Below are 13,830 nucleotides of genomic sequence, written 5' to 3' on the forward strand. Positions count from 1 at the left end.
TAATACAGTTGAATTATCAAATACATGATATGGTATATTATCTTTATTATTATTTATTTATATTTGTTATTAGGTATGGATATCTTTCAATAGGTATGTACTTTTATGGTTTAAAATTCTATTATTATTTGACAATTTCATACACTTACATTGAGTTTTGATCATCTTCATCTCTCATCACCCTCCCCTTTCCTCACTGAAATCCTTCTTCCCATGTCTCCTCTACTTTGATGTCTTTGTGTGTGTGTGACCCATTGAGTTTAATTACGGTTGCTTGTGTGATCATGAGTGGGGTTGTTTTGTTTTATGAGAATGGATGTCACACTGTAATCCAGACTCACAGTGTAGACCAAACTAGCCTTGAACATGAAGCTGTAATTTAAAGTGAGTCTCCTTCCTCAGCTTCCCATGTGCTGGGATTATAGACATAAGCCCACTTATCTGGCTCTCAACTATTGATCCTCCATCAATAAAGCCTTATGTTTCCATTTAGGTCTCTTTTATGCTTTCTTGCTACTGTAATGGTTGCCTTTTTAAGGTGATGTTTTCTTATTTGGGTTGGTGATGAAAAATGTAATTATCAACATCAAATTTTTTCAATTTAACATCTTAAACCTAAATTTTTAATTGTAATTTGAAGATTATCTTGGATTTTCTGTAAAAGTCATTCAGAATTTTCATTAAAAATGTGTTGTATTTATAATTAATATTTTAATCAGAAAATACAACTAGTTGTAAATTAAAAAAAAAAAAACACATTCCCCTCATCCTTAGTTCCCTTTTTCATCCAGTTTCTAAACATTTGCATAATTTTCTGATACATTTCCTTAGGACTTCTTTGCAATGACACAAGAAAATAGAATTTTCTTTTTACCTTTTTCTACTCACAGAGATGTCAGCCTATACAAAGACTCATTATTTTGTTATCTTCCTTTAGTAGTCCTTGGAAAAATCACGTTTTGAAAGTCTGTTGGTGCTAGAGCCATCTTTCCTAGATAAATGTAGCTACCACCCCTCATCAAAGAAGCCTCTCTTTACAACCAATAGAGAAGACCATCACAGAAACCCGCAACTGGATACAATGTAGAGATCAACAGATACATTTACATTTGCATCCATGGCTCAGAGAACTTGGAGGAACAGGAGGAAAAAGATTATTAAGAGCCAGAATACCAAGAAGCCAGCCGTGAAACAGTTCCACCTAGAAATGGCTGCATACACAAGACTGGAACATGTTAACTTGGGGGGTGGCAAAATTTCACCGGGTGCCACCCCTAACCAGAGAACCACAGACAACTATTGACTGGTGAGGAATGGAGAATTAGTCTGTTCCAGGGATGAGCCCTCTTACTGGTTGTCAATGCAAAGTGGTCAGCCTTGAAATCATATATACACAACAACAACAACAAACCCGGCTTAGCAGGTTGAGTGCGTGTGTGTGTGTGTGTGTGTGTGTGTGCGCATGTGTGTGTGTGCGCGCGCGTGCGTGTGTAAATTAAATAAATAAATATAATTTGTGCATGCACATACATATGTACATATACGAATTTAACAGTAATAAAAAGAGGCAATCAACTTAAGAGTGGAAGGGTATGGAAGGGTTTCTTGGAAAGACCTGGAGGGAGGAAAGGGAGGAGAGAAAGTGATGTAATTCTACTTCAGTTAAAAATATATACTTTTTTTAAAAAATCTTTTTCACGAAGAGGAGGGAGAAAAAAGGGGGGAGGCGAACCATAGAGTGTCGCTGTTGCCTAGAGAGGCCGGAAGTGCCCTGTGCCCCGCCCCCCCGGGGTCGGACTTTCGGACACTTTTGTGACTGCGGGGTGCTGCGCGGTGCTGCGATCGCGGGTGGGTTTGGGTCACGTCTTGCTACAGTCCTCCAGCGGGCCGGGCTGCTTGTGGGTCGGTGAGGGTGGGACAAGAACGCCTTCCCCTGCGGCCTGGCGGCGCCGGAAAAAACCCTCGATGGCCATTTGGGCCGAGTGCCCGACAGGGCCTCGGGCGCCTCGCCTCGGGCCGGTTCCGGGTGTCTGGTCAGTCTCAGGGCGTTTGGAGATGGGATTCTTGGGTCTTGTACTTAAGCTTTGAAAATGGGAGACGGCACAGTTTTGCTTTTCCTGGAGACAAGGTCAGTTCCAAGGTCTTTATTCTGGGGTACTGGAAAAGAGCCAGAACTTTGGAGTCGGGTTGCCTGGTGGATTTTGGCCTGTGCTGTTTTGTGATTTTCTCCCAGTCCCTTAACTTTTCTATGTTTTGCTATTTTAGGGGATAATGATATCGCCTAACTTACTGGATTGCTGTGAGGAGTAAAAGGCTTCGTTTGTGCAAGGTGCTTAAAATAGTACCAGGCACGGGGTAATCTGCAGTGTAAAGATTGCTTTTATTATTGCTGTCGCTCTTTCTAACTAGGACAGCACCTTCGCCTCGGTGACTAGCCTTGGTACTGGCTGTGGCCTTTTGAATTTTAGTGCTATTTACCAGTTCTTTTTGCAATGGGTAATTTCTGTAATGGGTATTTTAGGAAGGAAAATAAAACATTCTGGAGAAGAGCCTATCCCAAAGGAAAGATGAGAAGTGGTTTGTGTAGTGTGTTGTGATGCTCAGACTCACAGTTTTACAGTCTTGGGGATGCCATTTTTTTAGGGGGAGGAGGAGCTTGAGAAACAGAAGGAGCAGCAAGAGGTATCTAACAGTGAAGAGACTAAGGACCCTGGTGTAAGCTGACATTCCTGTTTTGCCACCTGCCAGCTTTCTGGCCCTCAGCAAGAATCCTCATCTGCATAAGGATCCCGTGGATGGATGATCGATTTGACTGCTAGTTAGGTAGCTTGGTGACAGATTAGAGACAGACAGATTTGAAACTGAGTCATACTAACCCTTCGTTCTTGTTGCAGGTTTTTAAGGCTAATGTTGACCATAGGTCGTTTACCATTGTCACTGAATCGATGTCTCTTGCAATCTTTTATAATCCTTTTATCTGCCTCCTTTTCTTGGAGAATGTGGGGTTTTTAGCATTCTTGGAACCTACAGGGATCCCTGTGACATTCTTTTCTCTATTTGTAACTTAACAAAAAAAAAAAAATGAAAAACCTTGTCTTTGGTTTACTTATTTGGCAAACTCTCCCACTTTGTAAATAGTCCTGGTCCTGTACTTTTGAACTCTGCCCAGTTGGGCTGAGACTTCAGACAGGACAGGCGGTGAAACGTGAGTGGCTGAAAATGATTTCTAGGAGTAGATCAGTGTTCCTTTTTCTCCCTACAGTCTTCCCTCCCAACACCCTTTCGATCTTGGGTTTCCCCTTACCTCCCTTGACCCCAACAAAATGTTTTGGACTGTATTTAGGCAAGAAAGGATAGGGTTTTGTTTCGTGTTTAGCAGCGTATTGAAAAAGGCGTAAATGTCAGAGGGCGAAAATTTTCAGCTTGACTGCGCAGTCAGCCCATCATCCAGCAGTTTTACTTAATTTCATTCGCGTTTTCCCCGGCTTCCCCGCGTCCTTCTCTTTCCTCCTCTCGCCATCTGTCCTTCCCTGCCTCCATCTTCCTTTTTCTCCTCTTCCTCCCATCTTCCTTTCATTCATTTTACAGCAGACTGGAGGCCAAGACATCATAGCCATCTGCAAGCATGTCAGTACTAAGATAGGAACTTGAATTTAGCCACACTGTCACAATAAACAGAATTGACAGCAATTCCTTAACACCGTGTTCATGTTTTCCTGATCGACCCACAAATATCTTTTTACAGTTTGGGGATGTTATTTAAACTACATAGTTTGTACTGAATTGCTGTCTCTTCTAATCTATGCTAGTCTGCCGTCCCTTTGCTTCCTCTTTAGCATACTATTTATTTATGGGAAAATGGGTTTTTAATATTCTCATATCAATTGCTTTATTCTACTGATACTTAAAAAAAAAAGTCTTCTCTTTAGCTTCTTAGTTCTAGCCTAGCCCCTCCCATTCCTTCTAGTCAGAGGAATCAGATCTTCCGTCCCTTTTAGGAATCCCACGTCTCACAGTGTCTGAAGCTGTGAAAACCTTGAGGCACTGACTGGTTAATATGTGACATTTCCAAGTCTGATAATGGGTAGAGGAAGGGCCTCCATAAATGTCTTATTCTAGTGTCCATATTCGAACTCAGGTGGGGTACTCATCCAGTCTTCTTTGACATGGATTATGCCAACTTCGTTTCCCTTGTGAAGCCTATTGGACAGCCACTGAATGCCCATTTAACACAGATTTGAGGTTACACAGTGAAGGAAAAGGAGGGGTACCTCCCTTTACTCAATCTGCATGTGTCACAGATCTCTGACACATTGCCCATCCATCTGCTATCTGTTGTTCAACCCTGGGAAACAAACATGCCTGCCGGTATGCTAAGGAGGCAGCCTGTGTCCTTACCTCCTTAACCTCCTCTGGTTTCTAAGTTTCCTGTAAGCTTAGAACACAGAGATGAATCAGCATGTTTTCCAGTTTTGAAGTCTACAGTGTGTGTGGTATATTTGTTCAAATGTTTGTGTGCTTGTACATACTGGTAATGCACACACTTGTGCACATGGAAGCCAGAGATCAGTATTGAATGTCTTCCTCTATTGTTCTCCACCTTTATCTATGTTTCTGAGACAGGTCTCTCACTAAACCTATTGCTCACTAAAGCTCACCAGTTGGGCAAGAGTTGGCCATCCAGTCTAGGGATACTCTGTTCTGTACATTCCCGCTGCTAGAATTACAGGGCCACTGAAACTTGGCTGCCCTAGTCTCAATTTCTCTCTCCAGGGGTTTGAGGTGTTCAGACCCATTTCCAGAACATCCTTTGGAGAGCTTATTGTAGGGTTCAGGTTTCCTAATTACTCTAGCAAAATACCTAGCAGTATAACTTAAAGAAGGGTTTATTTGAAGATACTGTCTACCATAGCGGGGAATCATAGTCGAAGGTTGGGGTGGCAGGGCACATTCTGTCATCAGGAAGCAGAGACAGAGATGGATCCCAGTGCTCTACTTTCTACTTTTTATTCAGTCTAGGATCTTAGCCCATGGATCTTGGCTTACCTATATACACAGTAAGTCTTCTTACCTCAGTTAAAGTTCTCTAAAAATGCCCTCAGAGTTTCCTATGTGATCCTAAACCCTGTCATGTTAACAAGATTAACTTGTCATAATTAAATGCATCACTTAAATATAACACATTAACCCTGGCCCCCACAGTCACATTCTGATAAGGTAAAATGTGTTTTAGTCTGTCTCCAAATATCTATATAGTATTTAACAGTTCCAGCATTATTCAGAATATAAGTGCAGAGTTTTTTCTGAAACTCAGGCAATCTCTTTAACTGTGAGTTCCTATAAAATAATATAAGTAATGTACTTCTTATGTACACGGGCTCAAAGTAAACATTCCTATTCCAAACATGAGGAACAGGAACATAGCAGGGCAAGATTGGACTAAAGCAAGACCTGGAAGAAAACACCAAATCTCTGCGAGCCTTGGGCTCGTGCTGCAGTCATCTGGGCTTAACAACTCTGGGCAGCTCCACCTCTCCAGCTCTGTTGTCTACAGCACATGACCTCTCTCTCGTTCCAACTGTCCTCTGTGCCTTGGCTTTTCTCAGCAGATGTCCCATGATCCTAGCATCTCCTAAATTTTGGAATTTCCATTGCAATGTAGGCTTTATATTCCCAGCTTCATGCAACAACCTTCTTATGGGGAATCCGACCCCAGCACACAGCCTAGTTGGAGGATCTTTCTGGAATTGTACAAGCCTTTTTGATTCCTTTACTTTTATTTCTTTCATGCTTGCAAAGCCAGTACTACTTGGATGATTCTTTCAAGTATTGCTTGTTTGAAATGTAGCTTGATTCCTTTATACTATTGTTATAGTGGTCTCTGCATGCCTTTGAGACTGACCCAGGGGTACATGTTTCTATAGGCTGCCATTTTGAATCACTAAACTCTTATGGTGATCTTCTCAGTTTCGGTTCCCCCTTTTAAATGAATTTCACAAGTTAGGATTCTGAATGGATGTGTGGGTTCTTGCCCTCAGAGAGCTTTTCCTATTTCCCAGATGTAGAACACAGATTTATCTTTCCCAATGCTCGTGTGACAGCTGCAGAAGCTTCAGCTGCCTGCACCCTCATTGTTTCATTGCACTGGACACTCGCCTTTCCTCAACAGACCACAGTTTTCATATATTTTTGGTTTCTCTACTTACTGATCTGAATAAGTGAACACTAGTCATGCCACAGCCTGCATGCTATCCTAATTGGAATTTCTTCTGCCAAATAAATTAGTCTGCTATTTTTTAAATTCAGTCTTATGGCATGGACTGAATGCAGCCAGATTCTTTGTCAGGATGTAAACATAAAGAAATTCCATTCCTTTTCCTGAAACTCTGAAACTCCGTCAGCTAGGCTTCTACTGCTCATGTTTCTGGCATTCTTGAATTCCACACTCTCACCAGAATGGCCTATTAAACTTTAGTTATGACCATTTAGGGGGTAAGAAACACGCGGTCAAGTTTATCACAGCAGCGGCCCCTCTTGTCAGATCTAGTTAAGTTAGGTACTTCCTTATTGCTGTGACAAACTGCCCAACAGAAGCAAGCAGAGGAAGGGTTTCCTTTGGTTGACAGTTTGAGGGTACAGTCCAACAAGGAGGCAGCTGCTCACATCTGTCTGTAGTGAGGAAGTTGAGAGATGAATGCTGCTGTTCCACGTGTTAGCTCCTTTTCGTGTGAGGCCAGAGCACGTGGAATGATGCCGCCCACAGTCACGTGGATCTTCAGACTCAAGTCTAACCTCTCCGGAACACCCTCACAGACTTGCCTAGTTGATTCTAAGTCCCCCAGAATGGAAACCTACAGAGGCATTTGAACATGGGGTTCTCCCCAGCTGCTCCTTGGCAGGTTCCCCGGGGTCCTGGGCATAGGAGGAGGGGAGCATTTGCAACTCCAAGTGGCTCATAGTCCTCTCCACCTCTCAGTAGTCTCTTGCAGAAATACAGCTCACAGCTGCAGTGAAACGGGAGAACTCCTTGGCTCGGGATGGCTAGAGAATCAAGGGAAAGCACAGCCCTGGACTCACACTCTGCAGAGGACCAGATGGAGTTACTGGTCATAAAGGTGGAACAGGAAGAGGCCTCCCCCTTGGCAGAGGAGGCCAGTTGGCTGGGCAGCCCTGGGCCAGACCGCTCCCGCCAGCGCTTCCGCGCTTTCCGCTACCCAGAGGCTGCTGGACCCCGGCAGGCGCTGAGCCGGCTCCGAGAGCTCTGCAGACAGTGGCTGCGGCCAGATATGCACAGCAAAGAGCAGATTCTGGAGCTGCTGGTGCTGGAGCAGTTCCTGACCATCCTGCCAGGGGAGCTGCAGGCCTGGGTGCGCGAGCAGCACCCCGACAGCGGGGAGGAGGTGGTGGCGCTGTTGGAGTACTTGGAGAGGCAGCTGGACGAGACGCCTCCACAGGTAGAAGGAACAGGTTTAGGGTCTGAAAACTATGCCCTGTGCCTTCCAGAAACCTCGAGCAAGATCCAAGGGAGGCATTGCTTAGAGCCTGCGAAATCTAAGTCTGAACTGGGAACCTGAGGCAACAGCGAAGTGGCCTGGACCCCTCAGAATAGTTAAAAGCACAAAGGAAAGTACAAGGATTGGGGAGAACTCAGAGCTAGCGCAGCTCGGGTAGACTGTGTCGAGCTGAGTGGTGAGAGGTTAGATGTGAGCTCCTAACCGGTGTGCTGAGTAAGACCCGAGGACAGGCTTGAGCACAGTGGCAGTGGGCACAAACGACTTGATACGTGTTTTCTTGGCTTGTCACATGTGACAGCATCTTCAGTGCTGTCGTCCTTAGCCACCTTGCTTTGTTGTTCTCATTGACAGTGGAGGGAAATTCCAGTTTTCTTAGAATCTAAAAGTTTTTTTCCTGTCCAAATTCATGGACCCCTTGTTTGATCCTCTGGTAGAAAATGGCCTGGTTTTAGCTTCCATCTTCTGGACTATTATAGGAGACACTTTCCTCTCTGCATTCCCTAGTGTTTTTATTCAGGAGACACATGGCTTTCTAAACAGTGACCGAAGTCAAAGGTCTTGGAGTAACTGCCTGAGTTTTCTAACAGTGAAAAGTCACCACAGCTGCTGAGCTTCAGTCGGTGAAAGGTGTGGGGCTGCTGAGCTTGGGAGAGAGCGGAACTTGGAAACTGTAACAATGACCGGAAGCAAACCTGCCTCAGTTAGCACGCACCATGCCCTACTGGGTGGCTTCATATACTGTCAGCTTTCTGGTTTCACCCATTCTATAGACTAAACTAGAAATAGCATCCTCAGGTTTCTGGTAAGAAATTAGCATGGAGCCGGGGCGGTGGTGGCGCACGCCTTTAATCCCAGCACTCGGGAGCCAGAGGCAGGCGGATCTCTGAGTTCGAGACCAGCCTGGTCTACAAGAACTAGTTCCAGGACAGGCTCCAAAACCACAGAGAAACCCTGTCTCGAAAAAAAAAAAAAAATTAGCATGGATTGGGTTTATATCACCGTTTTCCTAAGCGAGTTCATAAATCTACATATGTAGGAAGCATTGAATGAACTGTGGAAACATTGGCCTGGTCGCCCCTCTTAGCTTTGTCATTTAGAAGAGTGATTTTGAGTAAGCTGTGCCCTCATGAAGTCGTCTGTATTAAATGAGTACATATTTGTAGAGTTTGGAGACAGTGTCAAACTGAAATTACTTTGGGGATGTCTAATAAATATGTGGAAAATGAAATAAATGAATGACTTCTAGGTTCCAGACGATGACGATGGGCAGGAAATGCTTTGCTCCAAGACAGTACTGCTGACATCAGCCCAGGGCTCAGAGAGTAGCCCGATGGAGCCCATGGAGCCTCTGCTTAAGCAGGAGTCTTTGGGATCCCTGTCCTCAGAAGTCAGAGGTTAGTGTTACTGGGCTTTATGTCATTTTCCTTCTTGTGGTGGTACATGTGATGAAATCCAGGACTTCACACATGCTAAGTGTGAAGCACACGTCAAGTGCTTTCCCAATGACACAAACTCTGGCTCTCCAAGAGCTTTTGTGTATCTTCACAGAATATCTTTGGCTCTGGTAGAAATCAGGTATTTTGGAAAAGAAAGTTTTTTATAAACATGTATTTGCAAAAATGTATTGGTTAAGCTTTTAAACCTGGGTTCCACAATTTGAAGGGACTGTGTACTAGTGGGCGTCTCACCCAGAGCTTTCTGTTGTAGTCACCCCGGGGGGCCACTGTGGAGAAGATGGAGTGGCAGCTCCCAGGCTCACTTCCGAGTTGCAGGTGAGCTAGAGTTGTTCCCCTCTTCAACATCCTTTGCTAGCGTGCCCCCTTTCCACTCCATCCCTCCCCTGGCCCCCATTCTCCACCCAGTCCTTAGTTGGAGTCTGCATTTCTATTTTCATCCCAAGGTCTTCTTACTGTTCAACTTCCCATAGCGTGCTTGAGACTTTGCCATTTGGGGGTGGAATGGTCGAGCCTGTGAACTTGCAACCCAGATATTCCCTGTTCCATTTCTTTGGTGGACTTTTATTTTTTTAGGGGTTGCTAAAAATGGAAGATGTAGCTCCAGCCCTTTCTCCCAGATGGACAGAACAAGATTCATCTCAGATGAACCTCTACAAAGAGGACATGCAGGAAGACCCTGGTAGCCTGGTTTCCCTAGGTAAGACTGGAAGATGCTAATTTCTTCTCGGGCTTCTTGCTGTCTTTTCTGTAATAGAACCTTCTTCCCCTGTCGGGCTGTTAGGAGCTATTGAGTTCATTATGTTTGAAATTATAAACACACTTTGAAAGCCTATTATTAAATAAGCCTAGCTCCTTAATGCTTATAATCTTGATTCTTTATCCTCTGTTGCAGTTAGGCTTTCTATTGCTGTCACAAAACACTATGAGTAAAAGCAACTTGGGGAAGAAAGGGTTTATTTCTGCGTACAGTTCCACATTAAAGTTCAACATCAGAGTCAGCACAAAACTCAAGCAGAAACCTTGAGGTAGAAACAGGAGCCATGGCAGGGTTCTGCTTACTGGCTTGCTTTCCCCAGCTTATTTAGCCTGTTTCATTATATACTCCAGGACCTCGTGCTCAGAGATGGCACTGCCACCTTTACAGTTCATCAAGAAAATGTCCCCACAGACTCACCTACGGATCAGTCTTATAGAGGGATTATCTCAATTAAGATTTTTCCCCAGTATACCCAGATTTGTGTCAAGTTGACGAAGACAGTAAGATGAGTGGGATAAAGTAGATCCCGTCTTTAGTGCTGTGTTGGCTCAGAGGAGATTCTGGGTAAAGACTGAGTGCTGGGCCTGTGCATCTCAGAGGTAGATCACTTGCCTACCATGTATGAGACCATGGCTTGAATAAACTGGAAAAAAAAAATTTTCCCTTTCCCTTCCTATTCCCATCCATGACTAGTGAAAAAGCTGAGGAGCCTCTCCTCAAGAGATGGGTCATGGAGTCACAGTGTGAGAATGAAGCAACATTAGATAGCAGCTGTAGGTGTGTGTGTAACACATATACATGCATACACACACACACACACACACCTAGAGGCAAGGACATAGGGTTGCCAGACTTGTCAGAAGTCACACAGCTCATTGGTGGCATGATAGTGGCTCCGATTTTGTCTCAGAGAGCTGATGCTCTATTCTGGTGTGCCCGCCACTGCAACGGCACAGGTCAGCATAACTGCCTTTGTTTTTATCGTGAACAAATGTGAACACTGCCCTACTTTCTGTTATTTCCTGTACTCAGTCTTTCTCACGTCTGTTCTAGTTTGTTTTCTCCTGCAATAATGAATACCACATGACTCACATACTATGACTCCTTGCAGGGCTCCAGGGTTTATTTCCATGACACCGTTGAGAGAAATTAGAGCAGGAACTCAAGCAGGAATCTGAGGGCAGGGACTAAAGCAGAGGCCATTGACAAAATCTGCAAACTGGCTTACTATCTTACTTTCTTGTACGATCAGAACTACCTGTCCAGGAATGCCACCCCCACAGTGTGGTGGACCCCTCCCCATGTCAGTGATCAAACAAGAAAATGCCCCGCAGACTTGTCTACAGACTTGTCTGATGGAGGTGGTTACTCAACTGAGATACCCTTTTCAGGAGTGACTCTAGTTTGTGTCAGGTTGACAGAAAGTAACCGGCACAAATTAGTTGACCCTTGTCAAGCTGACATAAAAATACACCACTATTAAAGCAACCTTTCCTTTCTTGTCCCCAAGATTTTATCCCAATATAAAGCAGTATAAGTTTTTAAAATCTCATAGTCTTTTTAAAAATATCCAGTCTCTTTAACTGTTGGTTCCTGTAAGATTAAGAACAAGTTAAAGATTCTTTACCCCAAAAGGGAAGAACTGGGGCATAAAAACCATCACACTTAAGCAAAGCCAAAGTCCAGCAGTATAGCTTTACACCTTGTAGTTCAGTATCCAAGATCTATGACTCACTAATGATTTTCTGGCCTCCAAAGCAGAGAAAGTGCAGTACTAACCTTGGATGTATGTCTGTGCCGCCTTTCTAGTATCATAACTTAGAGGTTCCTGCACCACCTCTACTCTGTATCCACAGGAGGCGTTGGTTCTCACTGGTTTCCTCTGCTCCCTCCTCTCAGTTGTACCCGTCTATTAACAGCCCCATTCCTGTCTCCAGGTCTCCCTAGCTTCTCTGTATCCTCCTTTTGTCCCATCCTAATTTCTGCATTTCAGTGCTTGACCTTGGTGTATATATATAGACCTTTGTAATTCCTTCTGTTCATGCTTGTCATTATAGTGCTCCAATGCAAAACGTAATTAGCAGTTGTTGGCATTTGTGTTTCAGATCAGGACATGCAGACTAAGATTAGGGACTTGCCTCCCGCTGAGGAGTACACAGAACAAAAGCCTGAGCAGACACTGTGCTTCTTGGGTGAAGACACTGTCCAGATTCCTGCAGGTGCAGAAGCCAGTGAGCAGGAAGGCAAGTTACAGACAACACAGAAAACTGCCACTGGAAATAGGCGGTTCTACTGCCGTGAATGTGGAAAGAGTTTTGCTCAGAGTTCAGGCTTAAGTAAACACAAAAGAATCCACACTGGATTGAAACCCTATGAATGTGAGGAGTGTGGCAAAGCCTTCATTGGAAGCTCAGCTCTCATCATTCATCAGCGGGTTCACACTGGTGAGAAGCCATACGAGTGTGAAGAATGTGGCAAGGCCTTCAGTCACAGCTCAGATCTCATCAAGCACCAGCGAACCCACACTGGGGAAAAGCCCTACGAGTGTGATGACTGTGGGAAGACCTTCACCCAGAGCTGCAGCCTCCTTGAGCATCACAGAATTCACACTGGGGAGAAGCCGTACCAGTGCAATATGTGTCCCAAAGCCTTTAGGCGTAGCTCACATCTCCTGAGACACCAGAGGACCCATACTGGGGATAAAGATTTTTTTGTTCCAGAACCTTACTGGGAAAGTCATAGTAGGGTGGAAAGCCATTGGGAAAATATTGAAACTCCTGTGTCTTATCAGTGCAATGATTGTGCAAGAAGTTTCAGTAGGATTACAAGCCTTATTGAGCACCAAAAAGTACACACTGGTGAAAAACCCTTTGAGTGCAAAACATGTGGAAAAGGCTTCACCCGACCTTCATACCTTATTCAACATCAGAGAAGACACACAGGGAAGAAACCTGTCACAGTGACCCCCGCTGTACATTCCGAAGTTGGTGTTCAACTGTCATTGAACTGAAGTCATTCTTGAGCCCTTATGACTGCAGAAGTCATAGCCTGGGCTCTATCTAATAATGCACATTCTTAGATATTAGGGATCTGGCTGAGACTCATTATCTTCTACATGCTAGAAGGTAACTAGAGGAAAACAAAAAACTTATTTCATAGGAGGTTATGAGAAAGAGTTGTCTGTAAGAGTTCTCACCCATTGGAATCAAATGGGCTTCCTGACTGGCAAACTGCCTTCCCTTGGCCTGCATCTCAGGTCTCCTGAGGGACACTTATGCTTTGGGGGGGTTACTCTGACCCTTTGTTAGGCTAAGGAGCTCTTCATAAGTGGTCAGACTTTGAAATCATATGTCCTGCTTTGTGCCTTGTATACAGGTGCTAACTCATAGAGACGTATTAAATATACTGGCGAGGTTTCCTGCATAGCTCTGAAAACCCATTATTATCTGGAAAATTTCACCAAGGCCATTTGTATATCTTAAAAAACAAACAACAGGATGTTTTAGATTGAGTCAGTGTAGTATTGCCTTGTTTTTATTTTTGCTTTTGTTTTTTTTTGCCAAGTTCCCTGACTTGGCAGGGGAGGGGTGAAGGTGAGGTTACTGTGCTAGAATCCTTTAATTCTTTACCTAATTTAGGAATTCTGTGAGAGTGCCTTAAGCAGCTTCTTTAGCATTAAGTCATTGTGAATGTGCCACCCATGGAATTCCAATAATATTTTTTTTCTGTTAATTTTGTTATTCTTGGGAGGAAAAAAAAAAACCCTTTCCTACTCATGTAGTGTGAAAACCAGTTCCAGAATAAAGTGATCAATGTCTAAGGATTAGCCTCTTGATTCTCACTTTGGTGGTTGTCACGGGCCTAACCAAGAGCTCCTGCCTCCTCTCCTTATGTCCTAACCACAGGCTCAATTGTACTAAAGCGGTGGGTTATGATACCAAGAGATAAAAACAAACAAAACCCCATCAGAGCTGGGGAAGGTCCATAAGTACAAGATCCTGTGGGGGATGGGGGGACACAAGAGTTCACGGGAGCCTCACTATTGGATAGACAGCACGTGTTCTCGTCATGTGCTGTTCCACAGTACTTACTACAAGGATTT

At 44.2% G+C, this 13,830-nt stretch overlaps 1 protein-coding gene across 8 annotated transcripts; it reads left to right on the forward strand.

The window, feature by feature from the left end:
- The first annotated feature begins 1,742 nt into the window (after positions 1-1,742).
- LOC126501516 (zinc finger protein with KRAB and SCAN domains 3) lies at positions 1,743-13,548 on the forward strand. 8 transcript variants are annotated; one of them, XM_050142203.1, is made up of 7 exons: positions 1,855-2,128; positions 2,266-2,329; positions 6,977-7,454; positions 8,761-8,908; positions 9,222-9,286; positions 9,545-9,668; positions 11,834-13,548. In XM_050142203.1, the coding sequence occupies exons 3-7, from the start codon at positions 7,038-7,040 to the stop codon at positions 12,736-12,738; spliced, it is 1,659 nt and encodes a 552-aa protein (XP_049998160.1). In that variant the 5' UTR covers positions 1,855-2,128; positions 2,266-2,329; positions 6,977-7,037; the 3' UTR covers positions 12,739-13,548. The 8 variants fall into 8 exon arrangements, with proteins under 8 accessions (XP_049998158.1, XP_049998163.1, XP_049998160.1 ...); XM_050142208.1 differs by having other exon boundaries at positions 6,980-7,454; XM_050142201.1 differs by lacking the exons at positions 1,855-2,128; positions 2,266-2,329 and adding an exon at positions 1,743-1,848.
- The last annotated feature ends 282 nt before the right edge of the window (positions 13,549-13,830 follow it).

Source organism: Alexandromys fortis, unplaced genomic scaffold, assembly GCF_014885135.2.
Source record: "Alexandromys fortis isolate MF-2015 unplaced genomic scaffold, M_Fortis_MF-2015_v1.1 scaffold_5, whole genome shotgun sequence".
Classification (NCBI taxonomy): Eukaryota; Metazoa; Chordata; class Mammalia; order Rodentia; family Cricetidae; genus Alexandromys; species Alexandromys fortis.

Excerpts from the sequence above, each read along its gene's own strand:
- LOC126501516 (XM_050142201.1), top strand. The coding sequence starts at position 7,038 with ATGGCTAGAGAATCAAGGGAAAGCACAGCCCTGGACTCACACTCTGCA. Across the intron at positions 9,287-9,544 it reads GGCTCACTTCCGAGTTGCAG|GGGTTGCTAAAAATGGAAGA; the intron begins GTGAGCTAGAGT and ends TTATTTTTTTAG. Across the intron at positions 9,669-11,833 it reads TGGTAGCCTGGTTTCCCTAG|ATCAGGACATGCAGACTAAG; the intron begins GTAAGACTGGAA and ends TTTGTGTTTCAG.